The sequence below is a fragment of the Lemur catta genome, chromosome 3, assembly GCF_020740605.2.
Source record: "Lemur catta isolate mLemCat1 chromosome 3, mLemCat1.pri, whole genome shotgun sequence".
In the NCBI taxonomy this organism is placed as follows: Eukaryota; Metazoa; Chordata; class Mammalia; order Primates; family Lemuridae; genus Lemur; species Lemur catta.
In genome coordinates, this window is record NC_059130.1 from 107,726,537 (window position 1) to 107,746,242 (window position 19,706).

Genomic DNA, 19,706 nt, shown 5'->3' on the forward strand with positions numbered 1-19,706 from the left:
TATTGTTGTTTCTATGAAATACCTATATCCCAAACAATTGAGCTATGAAGAAACCTTCAGAACAAACCCATCTGTGAGTGAAGATAGCCGTAGATCCTCTTCAGCACTGAGAAGTTACTGGAATCCTCAATGGATTCCCACAGGTCCTCTCCAGGGCAGAGGGGAGTCCAAGCCTTTCTCTGAGGCAGGGAGGAAACCCCTGGCCCCTGGCAACCAGGCTTCCTAAGAGGAAGTGAAACTCTGCACACCCAACTTGCTTAGGCTGCCAAGAGCCAGGGGAGGCGAAGAGGGAGGTGCTGTGCTGCGGCTGAGGCCCACACGACGGACACAAGTAGCTGTCCCACTGCTCATCCTCAGACCAGAGAGCACTGACCAATCACCACCCCAGACTCAGCCTCAGAATCTTTCTCAACCTTCTTCCGGCAGCCACTACCAAAGGCAGCTTCCCAGCACCGTTTGCCATTCCTGACCAAAAGACTCAAGCCTCTCAAGTTTCAATAGAGAAAATGATTTTCTTTCTTTTTCTGTTGTTTTATCTTTTTTTCCCCTAACCACTAGACCATCAGGGAGAGAAAAGTGATTTTCAAAGTGTTTTGACACCCTCTGTCTCACTTGTTACAGATGGGAAACTGCGTCCACTCCAATGGCATATGGTAGGGCTGCAATGAGAAACTTTATCTTCCAGGGCACTAAACACGAGCACCTACTATGTGCAAGATACCCTGCAAGGCCTGGGGGTGGCAGATAAGGGGCCAGTAGATACAGGTGAGTCAAAGATATTTGCTTTGTTCACCCTGTGCCTGCCCCACAGTCGTAAACATCCAAAAAATATCTGTTGCAGAAACGAAGGAAGAAGGGAGTGAGAAGAGACACCGTCCCTGGCCTAAGGGAACCTAGGATTCACTCAATGGCTCTTTCTGCTAGGTCTTCCCCTCATGGCTCTTCTCCTAGAAGTGAAAAGGTACCCTCACCCTAGCGAGGCCCTCCTGCTGCCTTCCAGATGGAAAGGAGGATGCTGAGGCTGTGATAATGAGGAAAGACTTCTTGCTGACGGCTGTGAGAAGCAAATGAATCTCCCCACAGGTTCCCCCGACCTGGGGGCATGCATGGGTCTCCCCACCCCAAGAAAGCCCCGGGGAAGGAGCAGGCAGGCATTCTGCAGTCAGAGCCTGAGTGGTGGGGCTGGCCGTGGGCTACTGAAAGGGTAAGTGAGGGATGGCCCTGCCTGAACCTCTGCCCTTCCACTGTCGCCAGCTGTGGAGGAAACGGCTGCAGGCTTGTGGTCTCCCAGCTTCCGGGGCCAGCTCAAGGTCAGCCACAGGGCCCAGGCTTTGAGTGCCTGGTCACTGTCCTCCCCAGACCCTTTCTCTCCATCTCAGAGGTTTATGGAGCCCCCACCACATAGCAGGCCTAGCACCAGGCCTGGGGCTACAGGAAGAGCTCAGCCTGGGGGCACAGTCGGACAGAAGTGGATCCTCGTAGAAGGTACTGCAACTCTGGATCAGCCTGAGCTTATTTTCAAATGTGGCATGACCACTTGTCAGCCTGTGACTTTGAGAAAGCTGCTCAACCTCTAAGAGCCTCAGTTTCCTTGCCTGTGAAATGGGTAGTGACAATACCAACCTTGTAAAACTATACAAATGAGCGATGATACAATATCAAGGTCTAACCCATAGTTGGTCAATGACATCACTGGTGTCTATACCCTATGCCTTGAGGACACAGGGGGAATCTGTAGGGGCAGGAAGCAGTGTTCAAGGAAGCAACAAAGAAATAGCAACTCAGTCGGGTCAGCAAGAACGAGAGCTCCGGTCCCCTGGGGCAGGTGGCATGGCAAGAGGGGACTACTGAGCATAGGAAAGGCACTGCGGCAGTTACGTGTGCAGCGTGGCCGAGGGCTGCGGAGTAGGGGGAGCTGAGGAGGAGGGTGGGCTGCAGCTTGCCTCCATCGCATGGGCGAGTTTTCAGGAAGACAGAGGAGGATTTGTTTCCTAGAGATGACACTAAGCAACACTGAATCACACAGTGAGAAAGTTAGTACCGTTTTAATTCTCTTTCCAGCCTTTGACTTGAAAAGGGGAAAGTCTCAACTTCTAATACCTTATACTTGTGAGCCTCACCTGCCTAAAGTGACTTCTTTCCAAAGACAACCGGAACCACCAAGAAATCTGGAATGTTGTTTTTGTTTTTATGATGATTTCTATTCACAACAAGTGAGTCTTGCTTTCCACTTACAGGGGGATATACATTTTCCTTGTAAAATATATTTAAGCATCCCAGCACTCTGGGAGGCCGAGGTGGGAGGATCGTTTGAGCTCAGGAGTTCGAGACTAGCCTGAGCAAGAGCGAGACCCTGTCTCTACTAAAAATAGAAAGAAATTATATGAACAGCTAAAAATATATATAGAAAAAATTAGCCAGGCATGGTGGCGCATACCTGTAGTCCCAGCTACCCGGGAGGCTGAGACAGAAGGATTGCTCGAGCCCAGGAGTTTGAGGTTGCAGTGAGCTAGGCTGATGCCATGGCACTCTAGCCCGGGCAACAGAGTGAGACTCTGTCTCAAAAAAAATAAAAAATAAATAATAATAAAATATATTTAAGCAGAGCACAGTGGCTGGCACCTGTAATCCCAGCTACTTGGGAGGCTAAGGTGGGAGGACTGCTTGAAGCCAGGAGTTCAAGACTAGCCTGGGCAACATTGTGAGACTCTGTCTCGAAAAACAATTTTTAAAAAATTAGCTGGGTACAGTGGCACGTGCCTGTAGTCCCAGCTGCTTGGGCAGCTGAGGTGGAAGGAAACTCAGGAGCTTGTGGCCATCTTGGGTGATATAATGAGATTCTGTCTCAAAAAAATAAACAAATAAATAAATTGGCCGGGCGTGGTGGCTCACGTCCGTAATCGTAGCACTCTGCCAGGCCGAGGCGGGAGGATCGCTCAAGATCAGGAGTTCGAGACCAGCCTCTACTAAAAATAGAAAGAAATTAGCTGCACAACTAAAAACATATAGAAAAAATTAGCCAGGCATGCTGGCACATGCCTGTAGTCCCAGCTACTCGGGAGGCTGAGGCAGGAGGATCGCTTGAGCCCAGGAGTGTGAGGTTGCTGTGAGCCAGGCTGACGCCACGGCACCCTAAGCCTGGGCAACAGAGTGAGACACTATCTCAAAAAAAAAGAAAAGAAATAAAAAATAAATAAATAAAAATATTTACAAGCAACCCATTTAAAGGAAAATAAGAAATAAAGGTACTAAGTGGGATGCAGAAAGGGCAAAAATCACAAAGATTGAACTCAAATGACTGATATTCAGGAAACAATGCTGAAGGCACCACAGAGTCGCCCAAATTCTGAGCCAGGGAGGGCCGAGGACGAATTTGGGTCTTGGAGAGACAACTACAACTGAAGGGAAAGGCCAGGCATGGGGGACTGTTCAGCAGAGCCCCGAGCCAACTCAGTTGGAAGATGAGGCAGGTGTGTCTGGGGGAAGTGGGCTTCGGGACAGGGACCTGGGGGACGTCCTGGAGACAGACAGGATGAGGTTTGTGAGCTGCTGTGTGGGAGCGGAGGGAGAGGCAGCCTATGAACCGTAACTGGGTCCAGGTGAGCAGCTGTCACTCAGATTCAGATGTCTGTATCATCGCCCTCAGACCGCGAGCTTCCTGGGAACAACATTCCTATCTCTTCAACTGCCCAGAGCCGGGTGATCCGGCTGCACAGCCCAGCAGCTGGCCAGTCAGAATCCCAGACTTGAGTGACCAACCTCCCCGGTCTGCCCAGGGCTGAGGAGTTTTCCTAGGACAGGAGACTTTCCCTGCTAAAACGGAGCAGTCCTGGACACACAGAGGAGCTGGTCACCCTATCTCAGACTGTCCTTGCAGGGCAGGAGCCCCGGGCCACAACCTGCTGGGCTGGCGATGCCGGTCCGTGGGGCTGCAGTGAGAAGCCCACACTGTCCGCACGGGCCTGGGACCAGAAAATCAGTGCATGTTTCTATGAACAGCACCACCCACCTCAGAGACAGCCCCCAACCTTCTCGGAAAGGCTCAGTGACCTTAGTCCTTTTCAGAGAAATATGTTTCACCTTGGTTAGAAGTTTCCTGGCCACACCACCAAATTTGGCTTCTATTCAAGTTTGAGAATTCAAAGGCCCCCAAAATGCCACTTTTAGGCTTGGCAACTGTTCTCAAAGAAAAGTCACAGGCCCCGACGTTCAAGGTCTTACAAGACTGGTTCCATCCCCACCCTAACCACTACAGTTTCCATACCTGCCCCTCCCCCTCGCCACTGCTGTCCTCTCTTCCCTCTGCTCCAGCTGCCTGAAGGGCCCCCTCCACATATCCTCCTGGGCTGGAATTATCCACCCAGACTTTGAGGATTGGCCCAAGTGTCACTTCTCCAGGGAGCCTCTCCAAGTTCTCCCGATTCCTCCAACTCTCTTCTAAAGCCCGGCCCCACCTGTGGGGCTGGGTAGGCCTCTCACCTGGGACAGACTAGACTGGAATCCACCAGAGGGCAGGGCTCATGTCAGATTCATTTTTGGCCTGTCTCCTTTCCCTCTGCTTTCAGCGGTCAGCACTCAGAATGAACACACAAACAAACACGTCTGTAGTGCCTAAGTGGGAGGAGTTCTAGTTGTCTCCTGACCTGTTACCTCAGGACAGCAAGAAAGGCCTTCACAGATGTTCATCCAGTCTTCATTCATTCATTCATTCGGCCAACATGGCAACAAGGTGAACGAGACACTCGTGTCCTGTGCTGTCACAGCCCAGCGGAAAGGACAATTTCATAATCACCACCGTGCAGCACAGGGACAGAGAAGGAAGGAGAAGGTGCTCTGGGAATGGGGCCTGGAGGGCCTGACCTGACTGGAGTCAGGAAGGCTTCCCAGAGCACAGAACACTGGAGCGGAGACATAAGGATAAAGGGGACGTGTCCATGCTGCCACCTCAGAAGACAAAGCAAGGGGTTTGGGGGTCAAAGGCATCCCTGCTCCTTCACTCTCCGGATATGGGTCACCTGCCTCAGTTTCTGCATCGGCACAAATGGTTAACAAGGTCATCCTCACTGGGTGACTGTAAAGACGTGTGGGGAGGATGGACGGAAAGCACTCAGCAAACACGGGGATTACTGCTGTCATTACCCACGCAGCTCACAGGAGGCCGAAGACTCCAGGCAGCCAGACCTGAGTCCGCCTGAGCTGGACAATAATCCTGCCTGGTGATTAGCCCCAGTCTGAAGGGGAGGAGGAACGGCGGAGAGGAGGAACAGGGTGCGGCCGAGCCCGCCCGGCTGCCAGGTAGGCCGGCCCAGGTCAGACCTCGGGGTTCTGAAGGAGGGGGCCAGTGGCCTGGCTGTGAGGGGAAGGAAGTTGGACGTGGGCAAGAGGAAGGTGATGGCCTGGGGCGTGGCTGGGGACGGGCCTGGGCAGAGGAATGAGACAAAGAGCAGACAGTGCTTGAGAGAACATCCTCTCCCCGCTGCCCTCCCTCCCTCCCAAGTTGCTCCAGAGAATTAGTGAAATGATTTCCAGCAATGGATGCAGCAGGGCTCTGACATTTACAGGCTGCTAGATCTCTTCATGGCCAGCTGGGTGTTTAAAAGCCTAAGTGAACGCCACCCTGTTAGGGGAAGAAGCCAACCACGTACCGGAAACCTCCAAGGTCGAGGTGTGCAAAGAGCCACGTCATTTCTCAGCAGGAAGGAGCTGGGGTGAAGCAAGCTGGGATCAGGGCCCTGGCCCCGGTGCCAGCCACCCAGAGGGAGGAGTTGAGGGCCACTGGGGTGCCTGGGGGCACAGGTTCTCTCTGGTCACACTGGCCTTCCTGCTGCTCCTCAAACACGCCCAGCTGGTTCACCACTCTGGGCTTTTGCTTTTACTGTTTCCACATCCTTGTGTTCCTACCACACCATTCAGGGCCCATCCCCAGTGCCACCTCCTCCCCAAGGCTCCCCTGACCACCTAATCTAAATTAGCCCACTGCCCCACACCTACTGTGCTCTTCCCCAGATACCCCACAGCCCAAGCCCTCCTCTCCTCATTGCTCAGATGTCACCTCCTTCACAAGACCTTCCCTGACCACCCTATTTAAAAATCACACGCCCTCCCCCCAGTGCTCATCCTCCCTCCCTGCCTTCTTCTCTGACACCCTAGATATTTAATTATGTATTTATCCTTTTTCCTCCTGCTAGAATGTCAGCTCCATGAGGACAGGTATTGTCAGTTCTGTGCACTGCTATATCGCCAGCACCTAGAAGGGTGCCTGGCTCATAGCAGGGGGTCAATAAATGTTTGACGAGTGAATGAATAAGTGTATATATAAATATTTAAGAGCAGGAGCTCCGGCCAGTCTCCCTGGGGTCTCATCCCAACTCTTCCACTTACTGTGTGATCTTGGACCATTTACTTAACCTCTCTGTGCCTCGATTTAATTAATCAGTAAAAGGAGAATAACAACAGTACCTTCCTCATAGGATTATTGGAGGGTTCAATAAGATCATGCATATAAGGAGCTTAAAACAGTTCCTGGCCCCAGGGGGCACTCAGGTCCATGCTGGCTGCCACCAGAGCCCTGGCTTGCCAGCACTTCTTATTTGCTCCCTTGATTATCACCTGTCTCCCTCTACTCCAGCGTCAGCTCCAGCCTGCCTGGCTCACTGCTGTACCCCCAGTTTCCAGCATAGCGTTGGAGGAGAAAATCAGGCGTCCTCCTGAGTCAGGGAACGTGGAGCTATGGAGACCCAGCTTTGGCTGGGAGGAGGAGCCTCACCGATCTGTTTCTCCAGGGCAGCTGCTTCACAGACAGTGGCCCGGGGCAGGATGCCGGGGTCGGTGAAACTCGTCTGCAGCAGGCAGCTCATGACGAAGAAGAAGAGGATGGCCGCGATGATGGGGATGGCAAGGGTCAGTTTGCGGGCCAGGTAGGGGCAGCTAGAACAAGAGATGGAGAGAGAGAGATCAGCAGACATCCCAAGGGCTTCCTGGGGCACAGGGCTCCAGCACCACGCAGGTATTGTCACTCCAGCAAATACCACCACATTCCTGAACAGAGCCTCTCCCCAAAGAAGAGGTGCAGCTCCTTGGTGCGTGTGGCCACTCCCCCTACAAGTGCCTGAACAGACATCACTAATTGATCCTTACACCCCACCCCCGCAGCAGATGTGCTCAATAGATCCCAGCACTTAACCCCTGCACTCAGCTGCAGCCTGAGAATCCTTCTAAACACAGAGCTTCAGGCAGACACTACCAATTGAGTGGACTCATTTGAGACGAACCATCTAGCAATGTTCATTCATTCATTCATTTAGTCACTCACTCCACAAATGTTTTCTGAGGTCTTTTTTGGGCCAGGCAACACCTTCAATAAGCAGCAGGAATAACATAGCAGTGTTTAGACAAGAGTCCCTCCCCCGTCTGACTTATGGTCTAGTGGGAAAACAGATACGCAAACAGGTAACTGCCACACAGGGTGATGCCTGTTCTAACCGGGGAAGGAAAGGAGTGTAACAGTCAGAAAAGCCTCCCTGAAGGACACAATGCCTAAACTCAAGCATGAAGAATGAGTAGAGGGTTGGGGGAAACAGCACGGTCCAGCCACTGCCATTGTTCTAGAAGGGGAGAAACAGCCAACACATAAACCAACAAGTAACTGAAATTTATAGTAAATACTATGCAGGAAATAAAGGGTATTGGGGAGGCCTGCTTTGTACAGAGTTGTCAAGAAAGGTCCTTCTGAGGAGGGAAGAGGATTCCAGAGAAAAGGAACAGCAAGTGCAAAGGCCCTGAGGTAGGAAAGGTAGGGTGTCTCCAAGGCAGTTCTTTTTTTTTTTGAGACAGGGTCACACCTGGCTCATTTTTTAATTTTTTGTAGAGATGGGGTTTTGCCGTGTTGCCCAGGCTGGTCTTGAACTACTGGCCTCAAGTGATCCTCCCACCTTAGCCTCCAAAGTGCTGGTATTACAGGCATGAGCCACTGCACCTGGCTTCCAAGGCAGTTCGGTTAGGCCCCAACCCTAGTTGGCTCAGAGAACAGCTTGGGCCTGCTGAAGGCTGGTGCCTTTTCTTCCACCAGGCAGGCCTCCTACCACAGGGTTCCACATCCCTCTTCAAGCCCCTCCTCCGTCTTAGGGCTAGAACATTCTAGAAGTCCTGGACACTGGTGGGAGCATGGCTTCATTATGGAGTGAACCTATCATGGCTCTCTACGGTCAATTTTCTCTGTTGTCACACCACTGTCCACCTGGAAGCCAGAGCCATCTTTTGTAAATGTGAATCAGATCATGTCATTTCCCTGCTTAAAACATTCCAATGGCTTCCCATTACACACTAAATAAAATCCAGACTTCCTACCATGGCCTTCTAGGCCAGGCATGATCTGGACCCTACTAAAGACTTCTCCAGTCTCATTCCGTGAAACTCTCCCCTCGTTCCCTCTATTCCCACTGCAATGGCCTCATGACAGTTCCTAGAACAAGCCTGGCTCTTCCCTACCTCAGTGCCTTTGCACTTGCTATTCCTTTTCTCTGCAATCCTCTTCCCTCCTCCGAAAGACCTTTCTTGACAACTCCATACAAAGCAGGCCTCCCCAATACCCTTTATTTCCTGCATAGCATTTACTATAAATTTCAGTTACTTGTTGGTTTATGTGTTGGCTGTTTCTCTCCTGCTAGAACATGAGCTCCTCTGTGGGTATGGACTATGCTCTCTGGTTCACCGTTATGTTTCCAGCACACTGCACCGCACCTGGCACCAAGGGGGTGCCAAGTAACTGTTGAATGACTGAATGGTTTTCCCCTAGTGCCAGGGGACAGAAAAACAGCTACTATCTTTTAAAGGCTTACTAAATACCAGACACTGCCCTAGTTAATAAATTATTATTATTATTTTAAGAGACAGGGTCTCACTATGTTGCCCAGGCTGGTCTTGAACTCCTGGGCTCAAGAGATGCTCCTGCCTCAGCCTCCCGAGTAGCTGGGACTACAGGAACATGCCAATTTAAGCTGTGTTAAATTACTATTAATAATATCTGAAGTACAGATAGCTACTTTGTGCCAGGTACTATGCTAAGCACTTCACACGCATTTTCTCATCAAATCCTCATCATGACCTTCTAAAGTTATGCTCCTGATTTTACAGATGAGGAAACTAAGGCTCAGAGAACTTAAGCAACCTGTCCGAGGTCACGTGGCTAAAGTGGGACCCAAGCCAGGTCTGACTCTGAGACCCATACCATTAACCACCATCCTATGCTGCCTCCCCTCCAGAGCCGCAGCCGCACCTGATCGGGTGAGGAGCTATTTGGGAGATGACCGGCCACTGGGAGGCCTGAGGTCAACTAAGCTTCCAAGAGCTGGCACAGCTGCAGGAAACAAATCTGTGGGCATGTGCACTCTGTTCCTGAAGCCTCCACCATCAGATGCTCTGGCCTCCAGAGAGGCCCTTCCCCTGAGGCACAGAGACTGCCAAGGCCAAGGACTCCCATGGCCATGCTCTCCTCTGTGTATCTCGGTGCTCCCTGGCTCCAACACTCAAATAGAACCAGCTGGGCCCTCGGTGTCACCAACATGGCAACTCATCCAGTTCATGTACAACCAGACTTCTTTGGAGGATGGAGAAGACTTAAAATCTGAGACTTGCAAAGCCCACAAGAACCACCATGTCCTAGCCTCCTGACTTTCCAGAGGGGGACCCCTAGGCCCACAGCCAGATTCAAGGTCACTCAGCCAGCCAATGACAGGACCTGGGTTTCCAGGGTCCCAGCAAATGCTGTTTGTTCATTCATTCATCCATTCAACAAATGTTCACTGTATTGAGTACCTACTACATATCAGGCACTGGTTCTAGGCACTAAGCATACAATAGCGAGGAGAACAATGCCCTGCTCTCATGGACAAAGACAAGTAAGAAACTAACAAGTATACATATAAGACATCAGATGGGCTGGGCATGGTGGCTCATGCCTATAATCCCAGCACTTTGGGAGGCAGGAGGATTACTTGAGGCCAGAAGTCCGAGACCAGCCTGGGCAACATAGTGAGACTCAGTCTCTACAAAAAACTTTTAAAAATTATCAGGACATGGTGGTGCACACCTGTAGTCCCAGCTACTCAGGAGGATAGCTTGAGCCCAGGAGTTTGAGGCTGCAGTGAGTTATGATTGCACCATTGCACTCCAGCAGGGCAACAGAGCAAGACCTTATCCCTAAATAAATAAATTAATTAAATAATAATAAACAAAAAAGATGTCGGATGGTGGCAAGTGCTTCAGAGAACAACAAATGAGGGTAGAGAGGACAGGCTGGAGGGGAGTGGCTTGCTATGCTGTATAGATGGACAGAAAAGGGCGCAAGTGAGAGAGTGAGCTATGAGGCTCCCTAAAGGCAGGATATTCCAGACAGTGCAAAGGCCCTGAGGTATGAATGTGCAAGGAGGACAGCGTGCCTGAAGGGCATGCACAGCCAGGGGGTGGGGGAAGATGAAGACAGAAAGGGAACAGGGGCCAGAGGCCAGGGAGGATTCAGACCTGCCTTAGAATTAAAGGGGCACTCTGGCTCCTGTGTTGGGGTGGGAAGTAGGGCAGAAGCTGGGAGGCCTATGCAATAATCCACCAAACCGAACAATGAAGCAAAACCACTCACAACAAGAAAGACCCCGGAGAGCACCTTTACCTTTTCCCAGAGCAATGAGGGAGTACAACAGTGTCTCCCACCCTTCTTGTCCTCACTAAGGGCATTTCCACCACGCCAGGCCCCTGCTGGGGTTTCACACCAGTCCAGATCCAGGTGAGCTCTCGGCCCAAATCCAAACCCTCCTGCCAAATCCACCACCCCAAGTGAGGATGAGCACAGACAAAAGACAAGATGATTCACAAGCTCTCTCCAAACCCAGAAGCCCTTGCTTCCTTCCTCCCTTGCTGGGGACAAATCAGTCACCAGTGGAAGGTACCCACACAGCCCAGAGAATGTCCTGCTTTCAAACGGACCAAATCTCACGCTGCAGGGTCACATGGGCCAGCCACAATAAGCACTGCTTCCTCCTGCCTTGGCTGAAGCCCTGGGCATAGGGATTGAGAGGACAACCCAGGGGACAGTGGAAAAGGCACTTCCAAAACACTCACGTGGCCCGCCCAGTGAAGTGGATCTGAAACTCAGCACAGGGGCCATGCTGGGGGCTCCCAGAGCTTCTGCTTGTAAATCATCCCTGAACTTTTTATCCACCCTCAGAAAGGAAGGGCAGAGTGTTTCCTGGAAGGGTGAAGGGAGAAGCTAAATTACAGGAAGTTTTCACCTTGCTTTAAAGGGAAACCCAAGGTTGCAGATACATGATCTGGCAGCTGGAAAGGGAACCTGGGGGCCCGTGTCTTTATGACAGCCTGGCCATGTGCCCTTGAGAAGTGTCTTTTAGTAAAGACGACAAGTACTAACAGCAGCCAATATTAAGTGCTTGTTACTGGGCTAAAAGCTTGCATGTGTGACCTGATGCCATCCTCAGGACAACCTTAGGGGTGGATACTATTATAAACCCCATTTTACAGATGAGGAAACTGGGGCTCTGAGGGTGAAGTGACTGCCCGAGGTTACACAATTAGTGCACAGTGGAGCTGGGATGTGAACCAGGTCTGTTGGCTCCAGAGACAGAGTTTTCAACCGCACCATAGGATAAAGGAAGATGAGCACAGAGGATGGGGAGAACAAGGAGGGGACACGGGGCTTGTGCAGCACAGGGTGGGTGTGCACACAGCGAATCACAGGGCAGGGGGCTCAAGCTGCAGCCCAAGGGGTGGAAAACTTCCAATACAAAGATGTGACTCTGGGAAAGGATAAGCATCCACTGCTGCATCCATAAAAAGGAGATGCCATGTGGGCCAGTCCTGGGTCACTGAGGATGTGAAGAGGTCAGAAACCCATGGGGGCAAATACGACCTGTCACACAAAAGCACTCTGGACTCTTCCTTGAAAAACAAGGCGCTGCAGCTGTTCCTGATGTGGAACAGGTCAGAGGGATGTTGCGGAATGCTGAGAAGGGAAAGCAAGCCAGGTGGTCAGAAGAGGGCAAGGGGCCCGGGAGACGCCTGGGGGGCGAGGGAAGGACAGGATGCTCTGGAGAAACTAAGGAAGGTGCTGAAGAAGGAAAGGAGGCCTGACAGGCCCAAAGACGTTTCAGGGAAGATGCCTGGGGGCCTAGGCGGGGTCTGAGAGTAGAGAGGACAGGAGAGGACACTGGAGGGAGCAGAGAGGATGACTAGGAAATTTACGGTGGGTGTACATAGCCAAAGGACAAGAGAAATGTAGAAGTTGTCTGGAAGGGACAGGGAAGGCTAGAGAGAACTGGGGGGTGGTGGTGGCAGGGTGGGCCAGAGATGGTCGGTCAGGGACAGGTGGGCAGGAGAGGTCTGCCCAAGGAGCCAGGGGTAGGTTCCGAGAGGGCAGAGGACGGGGCCGTGGAGGGCGGCGTTCCCGGCGGAGGCAGGCAGACAGGTGCCAGGGCGGGGCCAGAGAGGACGGGGAGGCTGAGCGAGCACAGGAGACCAGCGCAGAAGGGGTACCCCAATGCACAAGGGAGGACAGGGGTCCGGGAGGGGTGGCGGCGACCAGGGAGGACAGACGAGCTGTGCGAGAAGGCTGGAGAGGCCTGCGGGTCGACCCGAGAGGGGCGGGGAGGAGGGAGGCGTAGGGAAGGGACGGGGAGGATGAGGGTGCCGGGGACCAGAAGACTCACTCGAAGACGAAGAAGAGTCCGGTGGTGGTGAGGATGAGCAGCAGCGTGAGCGCGAAGACCCCGCCGTGGCCGGCCAGCATGAGGCGGCCGCCGCAGTAGAAGCGGTTGCGGCCCGGGAACACCTCCCACTTGCGCCGCGGGCGGCGGCCGAGGCTGCCGCTGCCGCTGCCGCTACCGCTGCTGCTCCAGCGCGGCGGGGCGGAGGCGGCGGGCGGCGCGGGCCCGGGGCCCGGCGCGGGGGGCGCGGCGGGGCCGGGGCGGCGCGCCCCGGGGGAGGCGGGCGGCGGGGCGGCCCCGGGGCTGATCTGCTGGTACTCGCAGTCCTTCATGCGGCCGGCCGCGGGCCTCGGCTCCGCGCCCGGCGGGCCGGCCGGGCCGCACCGGGACCGGGCCGTGCAGCGAAGGAGTAGGCGGCGGCGGCGGCGCGGCGCTCGCTCGCTCGCTGGGGGCGGCCCCGCCGCCACTCCGCCCCCGGCCCGCCGCGGCCTCCCGCCGCAGCGCCCCCTCCGCCTGGGCCGGGGATGGCACTTGACGAGGCCTGGCCCTGACCTGCCGGGGAACCGGGGCAAGTCCCTGGCGCTTCCTGAGCCGCCCTTTTCCCTTCTGCACAAAGAGCGGGGCAGCAGATGCAGCGGTGCGAGTGCGCACTGGAGGGCTCTCTCTGTTCTTTTGCAGTTAGACCATTTGTCGGGCGTCCGTGTGTGCCAGGTACTGTGCCAAGCGCCGACATTCAGGTGGTGGACATGGTGATCTACTTCTGGCAATCTGTGACTCCAGGGCCAGGCTTTGCCCATCTCTGAGGACTGACTGACTGACTGGACAGGCATTTTGGGACGCAGGCAGGCGTGGGGGTAGGGGACACAATTTGCTTTGAAAGCCAGGGCCTCATAACTTCTGCCTTGAAGTTCAAAGGGCTCAATGGGTGTGTGTGGCACACCCTCTGGTAATATTAGTTTCTACTGCTGTGTAACAAATTACCACAAACGTAAAACAAACACACTGTTAGGTGAGGATCCCAGGAACAACTTAGCTGGGTCTGTTGCTTAGAGTCTCACAAGACTACAGTCAAGGTGTCAGTCAGGCTGCGTTCTCATCTGGAGACTCAGCTGGGGAAGAATCTACTTGCAAGCCCATTCACGTTGTTGGCAGAATGCATTTCCTTGCAACTGTATGACTATGGCTGAGGGCCTGGAGTTTTTGCTGGCTGGCTGCTGGAGGTCTCCCTCAGGTTCCAGAGGCCACCTGCAATCCTAGATATACCACAGTTCCTTGCCATGTAGGCTTCTCCTATGTAGCTGTTTACTTCACGAAGGTGACAGGGAGAGTCTCTAGCTCCAGAATGCTAAGAAACAGTGTTATATAACTTACTATTATATGTGATGGGGGTGACATGCCATCACCTTTGCCATATTCTATGGTTAGAAGCAAGACACAGATCCCACTTGCACTCAAGAGGAAGGGCTCACACAAGGCATGAATACCAGGAGGCAGGAATCATTGGGGGTTGCCTTAGGGTCTTTTCATCAAGCTGAGGTTACTGTTAGACATAAGGAAAAGTATAAGAATAAGTAAAGTGTTATAGAAGTTAAAAACGAAGAAAAAGAAAAAGAAAAAAAAGGAAAAGCAGGCCAAGCAAGGTGGCCCACACCTGTAATCCTAGCACTTTGGGAGGCTGAGGTGGGTGGATCGTTTGCGCTTAGGAGTTCGAGACCAGCCTCAGCAAGAGCGAGACCCTGTCTCTACTAAAACAATAAAAAGAAATTAGCTGGACAACTAAAAATATATAGAAAAAAATTAGCTACCAAGGCTAGGATTTCTTGAGCCCAGGAATTTGAAGTTGCTGTGAGCTAGGCTGAAGCCATGGCACTCTAGCTCGGGCAACAGAGTGAGACTTTGCCTCAAAAAAAAAAAAAATTAATTAAAAAAAAATTTTTTAATTAGCTGGGTGTGGTGACACATTCCTGTAGTCCCAGCTACTCAGGAGGCTGAGGCAGGAGGATCTACTTGAGCCCAAGAGTTTGAGGTTACAGAGAACTAGGATCACACCACTGCACTCCAGCCTGGGCAACAGAGTGAGACTCTGTCTCAAAAAACAAAAACAAACAAAACCAAAAACAAACACAATGGGGAGGAGTAGGAAGCCAACAACAGTGACCTCGACAATCGCTATTTGGCATATATACCAAAGGCTGCCCAGCCAAGCCCTCCGTGTCAAAGGTGAGCCCCACCTTGGAGCAAGCCACACTGTGAGTGTCCTCCCCTTTTGCTCCTTGATGGTGGAACAAAGTTACAAAACTAGGCAATCTGGTTCCAGTCCAGATTTCTGTTGTCCCACCTCATCTGGGTCCTCTTGCAACCCTAAACATTCTCTTGTTCCTCCTCATTTTACAGAAACCAAAGCTATCCTACTTGATTTTCAGTTTTCCTTCTCTATCTCATAATTCCTATTTGCATCTATCCTTTCTTCTTAGCAGAAGTGAGCCTTCTTCTGCCCATAGCAAACCCTCCACACATGTCCTCTCTCTCTTCCTGGTCATTGAGACTGTAAACACATGCTCAATTCTCTATCAGTTAAAAAACAAAACAAACCTAAAAAAACCAACAGAACTTTCCATGGTTGGCTATGTCCACTTTCTAGTTCAGGTTTATCTTTTTCGTTCTCATTAGGGTTATATTAAAGGGTAGCTACCACTTTCTTGTCACCTATGATTTCTTAACATTTTACAATTTGGCCTCTATCTACCTCATTCTCCTAAAACTTCTTCTTCTTCTTCTTTTTTTTTTTGAGACAGAGTCTCACTCTCTTGCCTGGGCTAGAGTGCCGTGGTGTCAGCCTAGCTCACAGCAACCTCAAACTCTTGGGCTCAAGTGATCCTCCTGCCTTAGCCTCCAAGTAGCTGGGACTACAGGCATGCACCACCATGCCCGGCTAATTTTTCTATTTATATATTTTTAGCTGTCCATATAATTTCTTTCTATTTTTAGTAGAGACGGGGGTCTCACTCTTGCTCAGGCTGGTCTTGAACTCCTGAGCTCAAACAATCCACCTCGGCCTCCCAGAGTGCTAGGATTACAGGCCTGAGCCACCGCGCCTGGCCTTTCTTTTTTTTTTTTTTTTTGAGACAGGGTCTTGCTCTGTTGCCCAGGCTGGAGTGCAGTGGTGTCATCATAGTTCACTGCAACTTCAAATTCCTATGCTCAAGTGATTCTCATGCCTCCCAAGCAGCTGGGACTACAAGTGTGTGCCACCATGCCCGGCTAATTTTTTTTCTGATTTTTTTTTTTTTGTAGAGATGGGGTCTCACTATGTTGCCTAGGGCTGGTCTTGAACTCCTGGCTTCAAGTGATCCTCCCACCTTGGCCTCCCAAAGTGCTAGGATTACAGGCATGAGCCACCATGCCCACCCCTCCCCTAAAACTTGTATCTTAAATGTCACTAATGGGCCCAGCGTGGTGGCTCATGCTTGTAATTCTAGCACTCTGGGAGGCCAAGACAGGAGCATTGCTTGAGCTCAGGAGTTTGAGACCAGCCTGAGCAACAGTGAGACCCCCATCTCTACTAAAAATAGAAAAATTAGCTGGGCGTTGTGGCACATGCCTGTAGTCCCAGCTACTTGGGAGGCTTAGGCAGGAGGATCACTTGAACTCAGGAGTCTGAGGTTACTGTAAGCTAGGCTGATGCCACTGCACTCTACCCAAAATGACAGAGTAAGACTCTGTCACCAAAAATAGGAAACTGAACCCTCCCTCCTCACTCCTCCCTTCATGTTCTTGAAAAAAATAAAAAATAAGTAAATGTCACTAATGAACCATTTAATGTAGTATAAAGTACTTGTTCTCACCAATACCCACAGTTCTCAGCCTCTCTTACAGATAGAATGGCCATGTGACTGAATTCTGGCTAGTAGAAGTAACAAGTGCTATTCCCAGCCTGGCTTATAAAACTCCTGGGTGCTGATCCTTGCTGTACTTCCCATCTGCTAGCAGAATAGAGGAAATTCTGAGAACCTAGAAGAGGGTGGAGCCACAAGATGGAAGAAACCTGGGTCCCTGTATCATTGTGTAGAGCAGGGCTCTCCCCTGCTATACTAACTTATATTGAACTCTGATATGAGCAAGAAATAGTTTTGTTGTATAAATCACTGAGTTTAGGAGGTTGTTTACTACAGCAATTAATTGACCCTTATTATTACAGAAATTTGTACCAGGAATAGGGTAAACAAAAATATGTCACTGAATTAATAGGCAGTGGATTACATGGACACAGATATAGCAGGTAGATGGCTGGAGAGCTCTCTTATGCTGTAGCAAAATATTTGGTGAAATTGTCACCTTCAATAACTCAGCCAGCAATTATAAGGGAAGATGTTGGAAAGAGTCAGAGTAGGGTATGGTTGGCTACTATTGGGGTCTGTATCCATCAGAATCCAGCCAGGAGACAGAAACCATCCCATCTTTATTGAACAGAAAGAATTTAATATAAAGAATTGTTTCCTAGCACTCTAGGAGGCTGAGGCGGGTGGATCGTTTGAGCTTGGGAGTTCGAGACTAGCCTGAGCAAGAGCGAGACCCTGTCTCTACTAAAAATAGAAGGAAATTATACGGACAACTAAAAATATATACAGAAAAAAATTAGCCAGGCATGGTGGCGCATGCCTGTAGTCCCAGCTACTCGGGAAGCTGAGGCAGAAGGATTGCTTGAGCCCAGGAGTTTGAGGTTGCAGTGAGCTAGGCTGACACCACGGCACTCTAGCCTGGGCAACAGAGTGAGACCCTGTCTCATTAAAAAAGAAAAAAAGAAGGAAAAAAAATAAATCATTACAACTTAGAAACTTAGAGCAGGAACTAAAACTCCGATCTCTGAGATATCAACTGTATGATACTATTTTCTTTTTGTTTAGAGATGGGCATTTGCTATGTTGCCCAGGCAGAAGTGCAGTGGCTACTCAGAGACACAATCATGGTGCACTACAGTCTCAAACTCCTGGGGTCAAGCGATCTTCCTGCCTCAGCCTCTTGAGTAGCTGTGACTACAGGCACTTGCCAACCATGCCCGGCAATGCTGGTGTCTTTGAGGTGGGGCATGATAAAGTTTGTTCAACAATTGATGGAAATACCTGTAAACTAAATTCAGCAGCTACTACAGGAAAGAACTGCTTCTCTCACAGGAACCAAAAGTAGCAGGAAGGAGAAATCTCTTCTTCCCTTCCAACTTTGCAGTCTCCCTCTAGGGCTCACTTACAGGGCAGAGCCAAACATACATTCCCCCTGGCAAAGCAAAGATGTGATTTGCGGAGCTCTAACTCCAGTATCTCAAAGCCGAGTATAGATAGGCTAGTTTGGAGCTGAGAGACAGTAACTTAATATCAGGCACAATCCACCTCTTTGGTTACTCAGCATCCATATGCACTTGCCTCCACATTTTTGAACTTCCATACAAGACAACTCTATTCTTCCACCTAACAAAGGGCAACTATCTTTAGTACAAATACATTCTCACCCACTCCCCAAATGAGGAGATGCAAAATCCCAACAGCCATTAAATCTATCTCTGGGTTATGTTAATAATTCTTCAAAATCAGTCATGTTCCTATCTGAAAATTCTATTACCTGAAAACTGAATTATAAAGTTTACTTTAAACAAAATTTGCATAAAATTTTAAGAGGATGCCAGGCATAGTGGCATGCACCTATAGTCCCAGCTAAACAGGAGGCTGATTCAGGAAGATCACTTAAGCCCAGGAGTTCAAGGCCAGCCTGGGCAACATAGCCAGACCTCATCTCTAAAAATAATAATAATAATAATAATACAAGGAAGGAGAAGAGAGAAGAAAATTACATACATATATTTATTTATATATGTATAATTACAAAGTATATTTATAATTGTATTTTGTAATTATTATTTATAATTATATACACACATAAAAAATAGGAAGAAAATATGCATTGCCTTAACAGTTCTCATTTCTGTAACTGGTCACAAGGCTACAGTTGACATTTATAATTTTTTTTTTTTTTTGAAACAGGGTCTCACTCTGTTGCCCAGGCTAGAGTGCAGTGATATCATCATAACTCACTGCAACCTCAGACTCCCAGGCTCAAGTGATCCTCCTGTCTCAGTTTCCCAAGTAGCTGGGACTGCAGGTGTGCACCACCATGTCCGGCTAATTTTTTAAGTTTTTTGTAGAGACGGGGTTTCACTATGTTGCCTATGCTGGTCTCAAACTCCTGGCCTCAAGTGATCCTCCTGCATTGGCCTCTGAAAGTGCTAGGATTACAGGCATGAGCCACCACGGCTGGCTTGACATTTTTAACTTTATTTTTCTACTATTCATTCTGTATTTCCTTTGCCCTCTGTCAGGGCCTCAGCTGGTTAGACCTCAAGCAATCCTTCTGCCTCAGCCTCCCAAGTAGCTGGGACTACAGGCATGTGCCACCATGCCCGGCTAATTTTTTGTATATATTTTTAGATGTCCAGCTAATTTCTTTTCTTTTTTTTTTTTTTTTCAGTAGAGATGGGGTCTTGCTCTTGCTCAGGCTGGTCTCGAACTCCTGAGCTCAAACGATCCGTCCACCTCGGCCTCCCAGAGTGCTAGGATTACAGGCATGAGCCACCGCGCCCGGCTAGGATTTGAATCTTAAATGGGAGTATACCACTGTCCTTCGGGGCCACCTCCGAGTGGAGACGGTGGATGCATCCACCATCGTGTGGTGCCAACAGATTGTGCAGAACCATCTGTAAACCAGGCTGTAGTTTTCTCCTCCTTGGTCATAAGGAACTCCCCATGAGAAGGCAGTGCAGCAGGAGCTGGGGTCAAAGGAAAATTACCTGCTCATGCCTTCCAGACTGGCTTGAGCCTCATTTCTTTCTTTCCTTTTTAAAAAAAATATATACCCATTTTACAGATGAAAGCCTCATTTCTTATATACCATTTGCACCTGGAGATAGATTTGCTGCTGTGCATGTCCAACCTCATGGTCTGGTGGGTA

General features: G+C 50.4%; 1 protein-coding gene across 3 annotated transcripts in view; it reads right to left on the reverse strand.

Annotated features, from left to right (window-relative positions):
• Positions 1-13,134, reverse strand: part of ZDHHC18 (zinc finger DHHC-type palmitoyltransferase 18) — a 28,654-nt gene extending 15,520 nt beyond the window's left edge. For 2 of the 3 annotated variants that reach the window (XM_045545860.1, XM_045545861.1), the window contains exons 1-2: positions 12,714-13,129; positions 6,767-6,927 (exon numbers count right to left, since the gene is read on the reverse strand). In XM_045545860.1, the coding sequence (XP_045401816.1) occupies positions 6,767-6,927; positions 12,714-13,042 (490 nt within the window). In that variant the 5' untranslated portion in view covers positions 13,043-13,129. Of the gene's footprint in view, positions 1-6,766; positions 6,928-12,713 lie in introns of all 3 variants that reach the window. The other variant, XM_045545862.1, reaches the window with a different exon arrangement.
• Between the last annotated feature and the right edge of the window lie 6,572 nt (positions 13,135-19,706).